The 16878-nt window shown below is 44.6% G+C and overlaps 1 protein-coding gene across 13 annotated transcripts in view; it reads right to left on the reverse strand.

Moving 5' to 3' along the window:
- The window catches only part of NIN (ninein), a 93373-nt gene that overhangs the window by 48294 nt on the left and 28201 nt on the right, over nucleotides 1–16878 (reverse strand). For 7 of the 13 annotated variants that reach the window (XM_032481992.1, XM_032482003.1, XM_032481991.1 and 4 more), the window contains exons 5-7: nucleotides 15108–15197; nucleotides 13365–13534; nucleotides 903–942 (exon numbers count right to left, since the gene is read on the reverse strand). In XM_032481992.1, coding sequence (XP_032337883.1) covers nucleotides 903–942; nucleotides 13365–13534; nucleotides 15108–15197 — 300 coding nt within the window. The remainder of the gene's footprint in view (nucleotides 1–902; nucleotides 943–13364; nucleotides 13535–15107; nucleotides 15198–16878) is intronic. The other 6 variants (XM_032482004.1, XM_032481994.1, XM_032481993.1 and 3 more) reach the window with 1 other exon arrangement.

Here is a 16878-nt window from a genome sequence, read left to right on the forward strand (position 1 = left end):
CACTTTCTTTCTAGTTTAAGCACTAGAACTGCTTTCACTGAAAAGGAAGTAATTTCCTGATAAATATCATAAAATAATTATAGCAGTCTCAAGATTAGCCTGTCTGCAAATCTTTACACATACAAATATTTCGACCTACAAGCAGTCCAACGTGGAAGAATAAATGGCTGCAAGCTGCCAGTTACTAATTATTTGAAGATTTAAGGATCAAACTACTTATTTAAAAATCAAAACGTATTTATCTTCTATTAAAAAGAAAAAAGAAAAAAAGTTCTCACTTCTAGTTAAAATTTCCACTTAACATATTAGAGATTCTGTGAAGTCATTACTTAAACATGAGCTGATTACTAGCACAATTTTGTGTGCCTCGAAGAACCTTGGAGGACTGAGAAGAGCAGTCAGTGCTACCCTTACTATTTATTGAAGAAATCAAGTCCGTTACTGCTGTGTTTTTACGGGATAGAGACGTAGAGAACATGTAGTTACACTTAAGTAGAGTTAAACCCAGGGTAGGCTGTGAAGCAGGCTGAGGTTTTTGTCAGCTGAACCACAGTGCCACCTGCTGGCCAAAAAGTCAAAATGGTTTGATGCTTAAATTCTATATCAAACTTGTCAAGGGATGCATTTTAATAGTAATTTAAAATTTAGTTTAGGCCTGTTCATAGATTAACGTGAAAATCTATATAAGAGAGTAATTAACCTGTAAGTTAAATCTTACATCTTAGTTGCCAGATCTTGCATGATGTTAAATGCTAGGATTTTAAAACCATGAGCTATCGATTGGGAATGAATGTTTGTTGCTGTTGTTCTTAAGGTGACTTCTGAGCTGGCCTCCCACATGCAAGGCTGTTAGGAAGACAGCTAAGAGGTCAGGAAGGGGGTCCTTCCCTGGCAGTCCCTACCTTCTGCTTCGTACTCCTCGCTGCGCGGCGCCTTCCAGTGCTGGAGGAGGCAAAAGAGGAAGATTAGTGTGCTTTACGACTAGGCCCGTTGTTCCAAAGCCAGATCACTCTCTGGCTCTCAAGTCATCATCTGAGTGAGTCACGTGATGCGGGACCCTCCAATGCTTTCATCCCGGCGGACTCTCCTCAGTCAACCAGCCCATGGAGAGAGAGGAGGCTCCTGGGAAACACCACACAGCCCCCCGCAGCATCTCACCAAGGATTTGCCTTTCACATTTGTGAGGTGACACCACTAAATCAACAGCAAAACCTATCACAATCAGTAAAACCGAGCCAACACAAATATTCAGAGTCCATCGGCCGACAAGGGTCTGTACACATGCATTTATGAATTTGTTCTTCAATAAATGTTTATTGAGTGCAAGGTATTATGCTCCATCTTTGGAATACAGTTATGAAAAGGACAAGAGTATTTCTTGCCTCAAGAAGTTTCTATGCTAATGAAGACATGCAGACAAGAAAACAGGAAGGCCAATAGTGTAGAGTATTAAGTGCTACTGTCAGGGAGTTCAAGAAAGGGTACCTAACAGGTACCTTCAGCCTGGGGAGTTCAGGGTAGATTTCCTGAGAGAAGCAAGGTCTGAGACCCGAGGGATCAGCTGCAGACAGCCAGGTGAAAACAAAAGAGCAGTTACTATCTGCTGATGCATTAGACAAGAATGAGCCTGGTGTGTCTGCGGCTCAGTGAGGAGACAGAGATGCGCCCCAAAACAGGTAGGCTGGAAAGCTGAAGTTAAATAAAATGTACATCACCAGTAAGTAACTATGTTAAAAGCAGTGAAACTGATCTGAACTGGGTCATCTTGCCCCTTTATCGTGCTGCATTACTGCTGGGTCTTTTCCAAGCCGCAGCATACAGGTGTAGACTAGGTACTGCACAAAAGCACCCAGCACAGGGCACAACCAAAATCCAGCCCTTGCTCCACGGGCCAGAAATGGCACAGACCTGCTTCCAACCAGCGGCAACAAATAGGTCCGCAGTGGCCTTTGGCCTCACCGGCGAGCCTCCTAATCAGCCCTGTTGGGACGTTCTACGACCACGGCCGGCAACACCTGTTGAGAAAAGGTGTGTCCCCCTTTCAAAACACGCTGCTGACTCAGCAGAGATCCAACTTTAGGAATGAAGCTGCCTTTGATAAATAACCAACCCATTCTCTGTGGTGGCTTGAGCTGTGCAAGATGAACTGATTCCTTAGACTCCTGAAAGGAACTCAACAGGAAAATAAGCCTAACTGACTCCCATCCCCAGAACCCGGATTCCTCACGGCAGTGTGCCCCCTAAAATTCTTAGATTCAATGTTGACTTGTTCAACTTGATGGGAACTGAAGTCCTTTCAGGCAACCTAAGTTTACATCTATTTCGTTCCTCTCCACACTCACTTTTGCTAGTCCTCTCTTCTTACCTGAAGTCTACCAGGATTTCACAACTCTGTATTTCACTCGGAAAGATACTGAAGATGGCACCAGCTCAAAGAGCTCGCCAAAATTTGCCACACTAACCTAAACCCCAAACTGACAGTGCTGAGATGAATTATTCTTGTCATAGAGAAGACATCAAAAGGCTGTAATTCAAAATATATCAGCTCAGCACAACTCATTCAGATTACAGCGGAAAGTCACCAGTGTGCCTGGTATACCTGTGAAAACTGAATCAGGGCACAGTGTGATGTTTGCTTTGTTTGTGATCATAATTTTATCAGCACGTTTTCCACATAAAGACATATCTCAAGCCTGGTGGATGGATGAGGTGTGGTCAGGGTGGGGAGGGAGCAATGGAGCAAATAGCCTTCTGTAGATTTTTTCACACTATTTTTCTGGCCAGAATTCAGTTGTTTTCATTTAAAACGTTTTAAGTCACTAAAGCCCCACTAATAAAAGCATCCTGCCTGTCTGACCCTCCACATTTATTTCCTCATCCAACAGAGCAAATGATCTAAATGCTTATACTACTTTAGCACCCAAAATGGTTATAATTCATTATTCAGCATACAAGTTGGAAACACCCTAAAATGAAATCCATTCAGTCTACCTAAAACCAATAAAATAGGCTTCTATGATCTAAGAACCACTGGCCAAAATGCAACCTACCAAATCACAAGCAGGAAGTGTTTTTTTTTTACAGCACAAACTGACAGGAGAAAGAGCAGGGACGTAAGTATCACTGGACAAGCCCCTGCTGGGGTACACAGTTGGAAAAATGCACGCACACACACACACACACACCCCTTCAAAAGGTCCTACAGCAACAAGGTGTGTATCTTGCTACATAATAGTTCTTACACTTCTTACATTTGCTCACTTCTCCATTCATTTGAAAATAGGGAGCAATTAATTAGTTCAGAGGAGCAAGGAGGCTTCAATATACTGTTTCCAACACCTCATGAATCTATGCTCCTGCATGCATATATTTGATTCACTCCTCAGGACAGTCCTTCCCTGCTTCCTCCTTCCCTGATTCTCACCCCTAATTAACAAGAGGTTGAGGGTGGGAGCCAGACTGCCTGGGTCTGAATTCTGGGTTACCTACCGGGTTGGGCTTGGAAAGGTTTCTCAACATCTTTTGCCTGAGCTTCTCCATCTATTAAACAGGAATAAAGTAATCCATGTTTCACAGAGCTGGGTAAAATACTTAGAATTGTGCCAGCACCTAATAAGCACTACAAAATTTATTACTATTTTTGGCATATGTTTATGTAGTACATATTAAATTTATATTTGCAGAGATTTTTCTGTTAACCATGTTTAAACTTACAGCATTAATTTGAGTGGCCCTGGGGAGGTATCAGTTATTTATGTAAATTTGTAAGAAAAATACCAAGTCTCCAGCAGGTAAGCAAAGAACGCAAGCAGACAATTTTTATAAGAGGCAACACGATTAAACAAATATGGGGAAAGGTTCACTTCAAAAGCAATCAAAGAAGTATCAGTTAAAACCAAGGAAGCATTTTGTTCCCATTAAATTAGCAAAGTACTTCAGATATGACTCCTATCATCAATAAGGCTGTGATTTAAAATAGACCTGGTTATGTGTTATAGGCAGCAATGTAAATGGATATTACCCTTTTACTAAAGAAAATGGCTTTATGTATCAAAAGCCATGAAAATATTCATACTTGTTAACCCAAATTCATATGATTTCTGATGGCAATAAGATCAAAGAAAGAAAAAAGCATATGTGAAAATATGTACATTTAGCATATTTTGTAGAAATAGTGAAAACAATTTAAATATTCAACAATGGGGCATAAAGTATAATGATACAACATAATGTAGCCATTAGAAGTATAATTATAAAACTATGTAGGAGCATGGAAAGACATCGTATGAAATGTTAAATGAAAGATCACAACAAAAATGCTACCTACACTATGATTACCTCTGGAAAAAAATGTTTATACAACTGGAGAAAGACTAGAAGGAAAGAGAGATAATAAAAATAGACATTATTTGGCTGGGGGAATCTGGGAAACAATTTTATTTCCTTCACTGTTATAAAAGTTGTTTATACCATATAAACAGATATGCTTCACTATTTATTTTGCCTACCTGCCCTCAAATTCTTACTCCATGAATACCCTGTGACCCCAGTGGTCCCCTTGGGATGTACCACTCTGCGAGGCGGCACTGTGGCCCGGGATGGACAAGACTGAGGGGGACGCCCAGGTGCTGTCAGGAGGGTGAGAGCTGCTGGTGCCAATGTCTCCTAACTTAGTAGAGTGTGGAAAGATCAGGGACATCTGTCCAAGACCCGCCTCGGGGACTGTGACCACGACCATCCAAAGAGGCATTCTTCAGACAGCCTAACCCAGCAGCATCAAGGACGGCACAGCCTTCCAACCCCCAGGAAGCAGAGCAGCTTGAGGGATTTCACACAGACCCTTAGGGCAAGTGGTGGCAGAGTAAGGGTTAACTTGTTTTAAAACCTGCAAGGGTAACAACTCAAGCAGTTCTCCAGGGCCCTATGTGAAGAGCACAGATTCAGGTGAGACCAGCTCTGCCAGAAGGAGAAGCAAGGCTGTGCTAATGGCTACATCTTCATTCCAAGACCACTTCAACTGGAGACTGAGTTTGCCATCCAGATACATCTCCCCAGTCTCCACCACGGGCCTGTTCCTTTAATAAGGGGAGGTACGCACATGGCGACTGAATGCTTATTACTAACTTGCAATTTCAGGGGGTGGAGAGTTGGGGGGGTGGGGGCAGATTCAATTCATTCACAGCTCATTTATTTTCATTCTCACTGCTGGGAGCCAATAGTTCCAATTAAAAAGCAGGAGGAGAAGGAGGGAGAGGCAGGTTAGGTTGGGGGGATTAGATCACTTGGCTACTGGAACACCACCAATAAAAGGAGGCATCATTCTGGAACAGGTTGTCTAACTGCGGATGGTGCCCAGCGCAGTGAAAGCCCCGCAGGTGGCCTCTAGACAGATCAGCTGTGAGCACTGGAAGGAGGCAATCACGAGCATCTCCAGAAAAGGGGGGGAGCACACAGGGGACAACTGCTGGGATGTACGCTCCATACCCATTCATGAAAAAGGATTTTCAGTTTCTTTCCTTGAAATCTTATGTAGCCTCTCACTGGAAAAAGAATAGATACTAGTATATGTTAAAAAAAATCATCCTGTGGGATGCCAGCTACTCTTGACTCTGTAGGCAAAATGGTAGCGTGCATGAGCACAAGGGTTGGGCAGAGATTGCTGGGGTTAAGTCTGGCCCTGTCACTTTGTGTGACCCCTCGGCACCTTACTTCATCCACACAGTGGGGATGACCGCCTGATGGGGCCATGGAGGTGTGTGCCGGGCTCCTAGGAAATGTTAGCTCTTGCTGTTATTTCAGCCAAGAACACTGATGCGGTTAAGACTCCAGAGCCGGACCTTCACTTACTGGCTGTGCAAGCTTGGGACTCATTCAACCCCTGTGCGCCTCAGCTTCCTCGGGGGTAGGTGAGTACCTACCAACGAGGGTGTGCCAGTATTTGGAAAGCACTTCAAAAATCACCTGCTACAAATTAAGGGCAAAGTGTCTGTTAAGTAAATAAATATTATAATAACTATTCCTATTACCTGGGTGTTCAACACTACGGTAAGGGCAGAGGAGAGAAACAGGAGACAGACCAGAGTCAGCTTTAAGAATAAACCCAGGAGGGTGGATATAGCTCAGTGGTAGATCACACGCTTAGCATGCACGAGGTCCTGGGTTCAATCCCAAGTACCTCCATTAAAAAAATAAGTAAATAAACCTAATTACCTACCCCCTATCAAAAAACAAAAACAAAACCAAAGAACAGACCCAGAGGAGACTCTGTAGAAACTAGAGCTTTGAGCATGTTAGCTGGGATGAAGCAATCAACTTTTGATTCCGCTTAGGAGCAGGGCCTCCCGGGGGCTCCCCCGCACTGTGGACAGCATCCCTTGGGTGGTCACAGCTGGCAGGGCTCGCCACACCGTGTATGCTGGCCAACAGTCCCTTTGAGAGCAGACGTGGGGGGAGAGGGTCGGAGGTTGCCCGGCCCCAAGCGGCTGCTACAGAAAGCAGCCCCCACCCGACTCAGGCAGACAAAGGGAGCCCCGCACCCAGCCTGCGGGCTGTGCGACTCGGTCCCACTGGCCCCTGTGGTCAGCTCTCAGGTTGTCCTACAGCTGGACGAGGGTGCCCCGCACACGTGGGCCGCACAGGCGGCACTGCTCTCAGGAATGCTTTCTTTGCAGGGACACCTGCTTTGCTGGCCTGCGGAGCAGATGGCCGGAGCCTCCGGGACCCCGGGGCTTCCCGCCCGGGGCCGGGCCAGCATCTGCACTGGCGCAGCCCCTGCCCACAGTGGCCCAGCCGCGGCCCCACCAGCCATCTGCTCCAGCGCAGACCTTTGTGCCCCTCAGAGTGTACGGCTAATTAAAACGATTATGGGGGCGCACACAGGGCTATTCTTTCCCAGCAGAGGTTGCTGAGCTGATCTCAGCAGCCTTAAGCAGATTTTTTTTTTTTTTTTTGGAAACGGGAAAGCCTTGCAGACTCAGAAGAGAAAGGAAAACTATTAAAGTAACACAGCTGCCCCAACAAACTGAGCCATGGTGTCCATTTTACAAGAGCAGCACACTTCAACCAGCACAGGAAGTCTTTGAAGGAAAACAGAATCAGTTTAGGAGAATACTTATGACGGAAACCTCAGGACTTTTAAAAACACAGCACCTATGGCATATTGAACTAAAGGTTCTAAATACTTATAAAGCCTGTGCTCTGGGCAGGTACTGGAAGCTAAGTGTGCCCAGCAAGGCCACTGTTCCCGCAGGGACAGGCTTCCCAGGACTTGCTCTCCGGCTCCCCTGCCTCTGAAGGCACAGGGGCGATGAAGGGGCCTGACAGCCCAGCTCCCGGTCTCTCTATTCTGAGCCCAGAGACACGCTGCTTAGCTGCAGGGCTGCGACTAGAATGCAAATCAGTTCCTTTATCTTTAAAAGCAATTAAAAGCTACAAGTGCGTGCTAGGGATAACGGGAAGTAATGTACGATTTTTAAATGCACATACATTTAGATGAGTCCTGCCATCCTGCCAGACAGCTGTCAGGACTGCCAGTGTGAAGAAATGCTGAATTTAAAAGAGTCTGAGCCTTAAGCCTCTTCTACCAAGGCTGGGGACTGGTTTTGGTTCAGTGGATTTTAGAGCCCGTAAAGGAAAGGGATTTTTTTTTAATGCATCTGCTCATGGTATCCTGCTTAGAGTCAGTCTCAAAGGACAGTGAATACTGCTTTCCTACTTGAAAAATCCTTAATGGTAGAGCTGGAAAATGTTACTGTTACTAAATTAACTTGTTAATTTTTGATGTGTTGTCTGTTTTATTTTCTAGTTAGAAAATAAATATTAGGAATTGTTGACCTGGGAAGGAGGTGGGAATGAGGGGTGGACTCCAGGGGAACTTCCTCTGGGATCCGGTCAGGAGGGCTTACCAGAACAGCAGAGCCTGGAGGTCTGAAGCGGCGTCTGTGTTAGGATGAAAGACACCTTACCGGCTGTGAAGGGGCTGCTTTACATCACTTTCAAGCGATCGACAATTGCATCTTGAATGAGTGTTTCATCTCTGAGAATAGCCAGATGATTTAATAATACTTAAGAAATATAGAGGGAAACACTGGAATTCCATTAATAAAAAAGCTATCCTGGTGATGTCATATCGTTTGATGGAAACACGGCATCAGCACTGAAATCGCTTACTTTGTCAAAGAAAAGAACAAAAAATGCAACGGGGGGGCAGCTGGAAATAGGTACAGTTCGACTCTCAGCAGAACTTCTCTCAGTTATTAAGAAGTCTGCTCCAGAATTAAATATTTAGTCTGCACAGTGTAAGTGAATAATTCATGAAGTTCCACTGCAAAGTTATGCATATATGAAAATGAACATAAGGGGAATGTAAGTCAGTGCCACACTTCTTGAAGAAGTTTGATTTTATGTAGGGTAGTAAAATCAGCTCAGGGGGTTTTGTTTCTGTTTCTGTTTTTAAACAACCACGACCCGTCACCGTCCTCCCCACAGGCCCAACACAAAGGCTTGGTTTGCTTGTCCACTCTCAGGCGAATGAAGCAGTTGCCTTTAACTTTTCTCTCAGGTCCTCACTTAAACTGCGCGGTTTTGGCTTACACTACTATTGTCCAGAGTTGAAGAAGTCATTGTTTACAGCCCCTGGCTCTTGATAAGAATCTTACGAGACCCGATTTATTCCCTGTGGAGGAAAACAGTTAACAAGGTGTCCCCTGTTTTCAATGAGGGCAGAAAGCAAAGTGACCCTGCCCTAGTTGTATTGTCAACCTTTCCTAGCACGTCTGAGTAATACAGAACAGAATCAAGAATTAGTTTTGTTTGTCTCCCCCGCCTCCACCTACCCTTAGCAGAAACGTTGAGTATAAAATTCAAGGTCAGTTCAGTAGCCATTGCCTGTATGTATATATCGGGGGTAAAAACATGCTCTCTTCGGAACCTAAAAGCTCACTTCTATCTCTTCACAAACGAAAAGCAGCAACAACCCAAACCTTCTCATTAATTATACCTTACGTTGGAATCAAGAATATGCCCTTTGTTAGTCTGGATTAATTCAGAATAGAATGTCCAACTGAATTGCCTTGAGTGAAAATGACCCCATGAACAAAGAAAAATCACCACTTTCCTTCAATACCACCCCGGACGAGAGGTCAGACTCCCAAGGGGTCCATTTGCCAGATAAACACACTAAATTGAAAGGTGAATGCGCATTTCCGCCTGATGGTGGAACCCACCTGTCACTCGTGAACTAGCACATTTTGCTTCAGGGTCTCTAAATGAAATGCTGAAATACACATTTAAATGCTGAAAATTAAGCAGGATGACAGTGGTCTCTCCCTATGGCACGGCTTTATGGCCTTGTAAAGTAACCTTGGTAGGGGAGGCATGCTTAATAGGTCAGATGTTTCCTATTCAGCAGGAAAGAATCAACTTGCCTGAGTAAAGCTGGGGGAGCATAGGATGGAGATGATTAAAATGTTTAACAATTTGCGTTAGGGCTTTAACATATGTGAACTGAAACAGAAGTCAAACACAATCAGAAACACCTCACAACAAGGTCTAGTCTCATAAGTTCTATTCAGGGGATGAGGCCGAGGTGCAGAGCACCTGTGACCCTACAGTAAAAACATGGGTTCTCACCCAAGACACCACGTCACAGGGGTGCAGCAGAGTGGTCAGGGGAGGAGCTCCAAACTGCTGTCACTAAAGGAGCCTGAAGCTTCACACAGGACTCACATTATAAATAAATTCAGGTGCTCAAAAGCAATCTCTAAATTAGCATCACTCTCGCTTGCCTGCATTTCTGTTTCCTTGGGTGGGAGTGCAGAGAATTATGACTATTGAAATGACCTATAATTTTGTTGTAGGTATGGGAGAAGGCCTTCCAAATAAGGATGCAGAAGGAACACTGTGAACCACTAACCCAGGAGCCTAGGAATGAACTGTCCACTCGAAGCAACTGTGGAACAACCCTAGAGGGAAACAGGGCAGGGCTGATTGTTTTATCCCTTCAGATGACCAGGATGAGTTCCTAGAAGGAATGTGAGCCACCCTGAGGACAGCTATGGTTGGTGGCTGGTGACACCATTGCATTCTATTCCCACCCTCACCCCTAAGCCCTCAGATAAATGAGAATTACTTGATTCATCCTAGAGCTGAAATTAGTCTCCCAATTGTTGGGTAGCAGCAGCCAGACTTCCCCTCCACTGAACTTCTGACAACAGATTTGGGTCCTTTTGATTTCATCAAAAAACTCTGAAGTTGCTTTAGGAAAAATGAGGCATCTGAGAACAGGAGAAAGCAGTCTAAGGGGATTGAGGAATCCCCACGTCCCCAGAGCCAGGACCCGGAAACCCACAACTCAACCAAGAAGGCCTGTCTCCTGCTCCCCATCTGACTTCTCCGCATGAAATATGCATGTCACGGGAGACCCACCACTCCCTCCTTCAACACTGCCCAGTGGCACTGCAATGAGGTATGAGTCAGTGGTAACAAACACACCCAAGGAATAAATTCTTAACACCCAAGGGCAGGAGACAAAAGGGCCTGAGGCAACAGAAAGGGAGAAAAAAGAAGCTAACAAGACAGAAAAGAACTCCTGACAGATTCCGAACTCTTTGTGAGTTAAGAGTAAACCCATCCCACAGTTCATGGAGGACCCTGCCCTCCTGCATAGCCCTGACCCAAGGGCCCCTCTAGACCAGGAAATGGTTCCTGGCACCTGTAGAAGGGGCAAGGGTTCCTTGAGCAAGCCTGTGCTGCCCAGAGCATGCGCCGTGCTGACCAGCGGACTGGCCCTCATCTGCTGAGGCTCCTACAGAAACTGGCCAGGACACAGGCGTGCCAGCTGGACACACTCGTACACGGGACGACTGATGCCGACCAACTGCGGCCCAGCCCGTGTGCGTCCCCGAGGGCAGCGCGGGCGCCGCACGGCCACGGTTACCGCCAAGGCCGGGACCGGCCCCTCTCACTGCCAGCGGGACATCAAACACCCACACACGAAGCTGTTAACCTTCTGCAGTGATGAATCGATTTAAAAAAAGACAGGCTCCTTTCAGCTTACAGAATCCTTCATTTTAGGCAAGAAGGCAGCTGGATGAACTTTGGTTTGAGTTAGTCCACTTTCAGAAAAAAAAAAGAAAGAAAAAGGCAGGGGGGTTAGAAACGTGTTATCTGGTTCCCCTACAGGCTTTCCGGTTGGGATGTCAGCGGAGGCCTGGGGGGAGCAGACACAGAGAGAAGCGGCTTTCTCCAGGCCTCTATTTGCTGTCCTATTGACGGTGGGTAGTCACACCAAAGCGCCTAAATACAGCACCAAAAGGTCGCACCTGAGAGGTTTCTGGAGGCGTTCAGGCTGAAGCACACCGGGGGTGAAATGACTCTCCCAACAGCCCTTTTACTAAGTCGCCAGTGGCAAGATTTTGCTCAGACTTCGGCTTTAATCCTTAACCTTATTTACACGTGAAACTAAAGTCTCACTTTTTTAAACAGTCAACCTCACTGGAAATCAGTAGATAAGATAAAACAAGGACATAAGAAATATACTGCCAGCAACAAAATCAGCTCTGCCCAAGACCTTTCTGGGCATCCCAGGTGGCAACTAGTAACTGTCTTCTCAAAAAATAAGCCATCATTTAATTTCTTAGCACCAGGTAACAATGCCTCAGGTACTGCAAATAGTTGGAAAAAGGAGACACTAGACTTAAAAAAGTGTTTTCCAGATAACAGAAGCTTATTCCCTGAAGTGTTGAGATATATTTTAGCCATTTTTTTTTTATAGAGAAAATGTCTCGGGTACATTCCATACTACTCAGGGTGATGAAACAGACTTTATGTTGTAAAATGGTACCCTCCTGATAAACATTACGAACACAGCAATAAGTAAAGTATGCAAACCACCTGCCTCCCTGAAATAGTACATGTCACGTTTCTGTGCACGTGAGTCTATGTGTTTTACTGGGGAGAGGGCCATATCTAAATTCTCAAAAAGACCCAGGAAAGGGTCTGAAACTGACTGAACCATGAAGAGAAGTAGCCTCTGCCCCAGACCCACTGGCCCCAGGCAAAGTTTTCATTCTTGCTTCTCAGGGTCTTTTCTGTTTTCAGCCATCACTTCTCGCCCACACTCCTCTCACATCATTTTCGTGGTTTCTCTCCCTCTCATCCTCTCTAGCCTGCTTTTCTTTCTCTCTTCTCGCTCATACTTCTGCAACTGCTCCTTCACTTCTAATTGTGAGGACAGGTATCACTTGATTTTAAAAAATGGTATAAACTTCTTCTGATTAGCAGACCAGTCACATGTCTTCTAAACTGCGGTACTTGTGTCCGGTTTCATTTCTGCTCAATACTGGGGCTCTTTCCAGTTGCCTGTGGGTTTGTGGGTAGTCTGGAAAGCTGAAGATGCCAGCTGTCTGACTGCTGGGGACATTATGGGAGCAAGCTTCTTGTAGATTTCAATAAGCTGAACATGGACACTTGACCATAGCACACACACATCCCCCCAGTCAACCTATAACCTACAGACGACTTTAAGGAAGTTGAGGCACTTCGTCTCTTTCCCAGCTTCTATAAGCGTCTGAACTATCTGCGCCCCCAGTCTAAGCTGGGATTTGCAAGAAATATTTAGAGCTTGCTCAGCCTGGCACGTTCAACCATGTCCTATAAATGGGATGCTGGTAAATGAGCCGGAAAGAAAGAAAAAAGAAAATGTTACTGCTTCTCCTTTATTGGCAGATTATGGCAATGTGTAAAATGAAAAGAAGGGAGGTGAGGGAGGCAGGGGAATCTCTGATCACTGGGGAGTCAGACACTCCTGAGGGTAACAGAAGCCTGGCAACTGCTGAGCCTGCGACAAGGACAAAGTTTCAAAGCTGCTTCACCCCACCACGAGAGAGGAGATGCTAGCTGCTTTTCTTTTCTTTTCTTTTCTTTTCTTTTTTTTTTGAGATGCTAGCTCTTGAAATACCTGCACACACTGCTTTCATTTCCTACCTGTCACGAACACTGCATTACAATTTGGGGGGAGGCAGTTGGTCAGCTTTTTACATAACTAAAAATGACAGTGCCATGGAGGAGAGATAGTCCCAAGAAAATCTAGAAGTGGCAGACCTCAGGAAATATAAAAATAACTGAATTCAAAAAGGTAAAAGCATACAGCATGCACAGAAAAGTCAGTTCTCCAAAAGTTCAGAGATGAAACAAACAATAGAAAAAGTAGTCACATATATCCAAAAGGCAGTAAGATTATCAAGTAGTTGGTAACTGAGAAAAGCCATAACCCCCCTCAGTCCTCCTGTCTCTGCACAATGATGTGGGTACCCATGGGTATCCACATCTGTGGTCCAGGTGGATGTGCCTGTCCAATGTCTTACCTCACTGCGGTCACTGGCTGGGACGCGTGAAAGTCTCGCTTCTTCATCTAGTGGCTCAATCACGGTCACCTCTGCAAACTCCTCCACGGATTCTTGAAATTCAGGTAAGGATCTCCGTCCATAACGCTTCCCACCTCTAACGTATTTGGGCTGAGCTTCCAGAGTACAGTCTGGGCAAGGAGACAAGAGTTGAGGCCACATTACATGACAATCTCAGCCCTTAATTGACAATCACAGCCTTCAGACACAGCCTCTTATACCAGCCCCAAAATAAACCACCACCATTTGCCAGTTGTGGCGGATGTGGGCGTGTGGGAGCCACCAGGTCAGAGGCAGAGAACAGCTTCTAATTCCGAATGATTTATAGCACCCCAGTAGGTCTCAGCATAGGATTGGAGAGATGCTAAGCCAGCAGTGAGGTATTTGCTTCAAAGTGCAGAATTCAGATCAGGACAAATTGAGGGGTCATAGCTGTTCTTCTGTTAAGCTCTGTTTTGTAGAGAAAGGGAGAGCAAGAGGGAGGGATCATATTACCAAAGAGACATGTTGAAGGAAGCCTTGGAAAATGATGATAAAATGAACACCATATCAGCACTGCAAAGTTAGCATTCACACCAATGGGTCTGGAACACACCCCTCTCGTACCTTAGTGACTCCTTTGTTAACCCTCTCATTTTCTGATCCATCGGACAAGAAGGATGACTGAACAAAGAAACTGACACACTGGGATCCTAATCAATTAATGACAGCTCATCACTTATTTGAAACCTGGCATCCAGATTTCATGATAAAATTAAAAGCTGTAGAATAAAATAGCAAATGCAAAACTGCATTAAGAAAATGGTGTACCATGTTCTTTTCTCTTCAGGAGCTTTGGTGTTGTACAAAATAAAAAGGAATCTGCAAGGAATCTCTTGACCTTGAAGGACTTCAGTAATCTGATATAACATGTCTCAGGTTCAACCTTCACCACTACCTTCACCTTCTCCACCACCACCACCGCCGCCGCCATCACCACCACCACCACCATCACCACTACCATCATCACCATCACCATCACCACATACTAACCCTTCTCTACAATGGTAGCTTTAAAGCAATTAAATAAATACTTCACTCAATGCAAATATCAGCTCAGATATATATTTATTTATTTTAGTACCTTGTGCAGAGTTAGAAGAATAAAATATTCCATTAAAATATAAGATTGGCAATGCTTTGATTTCAGTTCTTATCACCCACACAGACATGCTGTCTCTCTGGAGAACATAATATGCGTTCTGTTTGAACATGACAGTCTTAACAAGATTTGTCTGAACTCAGACGTGCAGATTTTTAGATGAGGTCTGTACACATATCATCAGAACAAGGGTAGCTGATTAGATAAGAGCTAAAAGAACAAAACCCCTCCTTTATCACCACTGAAACCGTGTTAGGGTAGCTATTATTCTGCAGTTTCCCTGGGAGGACTGGTGACCCTGTGGACTAACTCTGTCCTCCCCCCTCCCAGCCCTTCCTCTAGGATAAGCTCAGATTTCACAAATGTGGTCGGAAACATCCCGAAAATGCTCGGCGAAGCTCAGAGTGAAGTATTTATGTCTGTTCTATAATTTCTAGCGATATTTATATCCAGCTTTTTCAAAGCCCCAGCCAGGTCATTTCATTAGGTCGAGCGATTCTCTGACAGGAAGTGTCCAAGCATACAACATTTATATTGAAAGTCACATGCACATTTGAAGGTACCTTTTATCAGAAGAGAGTGTGTCAGCTTGTGAGCATTCAGGAGCGGCCCAGACACCCGAGCTACTTGTTGGCAGCTGACAGCCACAGATGCTAGTCAGATAAGAGGCAATGCAGAACCATCCTTAATTTATTACATACTCTTAAGGTTTAGTGGCAGACAACAAGATACACCATTAGTGATGATGGGGGCTTGGAAAAGATTAAAAGGAAAGTGCGTAACGTCAGACGGTGGAACGTGGGATTTTCCCAGCGTGAGAAAACAGTCACAGTCTGGGGAAGGAAGTGGCACAAGAACTCTTCCTGCATGCTGTGCTTTTTCAGAGGGAAAAAAAGTAGTGGGACAAAGCAACAGTCTTAAACAAAACAAACAAAACAACCCACAGTGATTTAATGAAAAACCCACCTGTGGATGAAGTGGTTCCCTAGTGATTTGCTACTAAATACTCGATGCCATGTAAGGAGGGGTGGTGGATCTGAAACAGCTCTTTTTATTTTTTAATTGAAGTACAGTGAGTTTACAATGTTGTGTCAATTTCCGGTGTACTGGATACAGAAGTTGTGGTATATTTATACAATGGAAACAGCTCTTTTTCTAAGCAATGAAAGGTCATACACCATGAACATTAGGGATCCTGTGGGGTTTTGGTTTATTTATATAGTTACTTATTTTTCCATTTTCATTTTTAAATTAATTTTATTTTTTAATTATAAAAACCAATTTTGAGTAAACTGTAAGTTAACTTTCACAGAATGTACATACATCACAAAGTCAATTTCTAGAGCAATCTATTAAAATGCATAATCTTTTCGGAAGATATTAGCACACGCAAAGGAAAAATGGGGTATTAAAGTCTCCTCATACGAAATTTCACAAACCATCCATGGAGCCAGTAAAGACTTAGACTAATCACACCAATTAAAAATATTCACCTTTTTGACTTAACACACTCACATATCCTTCTATTTAGAGCATCAGCCTCACCGCACTTGCAGGATAAGAAGGGGAAGAGAGCAAAATAAGGGGGTCCAGAGAGAACACTTGTGGGCCACAGCCATTGCTGTGTCAGGCACCTGAAAACTGCAAGGTTCTCCTTATCAGTCTCAAGCAGGGCTTTCGAAGTGCACAGCGGCAGGCCACCAAACAGGAGACCTCCGTGGGGCATGTAAGATGCTCTTGCACACAAATAAACGAGGCCTAACTCCTTCCTCACCCTGCCCACAAAGACTTGCCAAACCACAGCCCTGAGGCAAAGTTTCTCTCCTTTATGAGAGCATCCAGGTGTAACTTACGTATTTCAGGGTTTTATCCTGGAACAATTTTATCTATGCCAGATAATATAGGGTTATTTAATTTACTAAGAAATGAAATGACTTACATATAGCTTCCTTGACCATAAGGGTTAGTAACTGCTCCAATCATGAGCCCCAGGAGGGACATGAAAGCTGATAGGAAAAAACCAAACATCAATCAAGCAACTGCTGTACTTTCAGCGTTTTATTTCCTTGAATGTATATTTATGATTCTGCCTGGATTGTCAGGTTTTGCAGCCATTTTCCCTTCTTTCCTATTTTCCCTTTTCCCTGTTTGGCATCAGTACATCAAGATACAAATGAGCTTTGAAGGACAAGTCCAGCCTGCCCAGAGCAGTCCTGGACTCCTGCAGCCCCTGACAGCTTGCTATGAGAGGCACCAGGAGGAGAAACTCCAGAGCTGTGATAATGCTCGCTTCCCAGAATCGGGATGAACCACAGGGCACATGGATGACTTGTG

Source organism: Camelus ferus, chromosome 6 (genome assembly GCF_009834535.1).
Source record: "Camelus ferus isolate YT-003-E chromosome 6, BCGSAC_Cfer_1.0, whole genome shotgun sequence".
NCBI lineage: Eukaryota > Metazoa > Chordata > Mammalia > Artiodactyla > Camelidae > Camelus > Camelus ferus.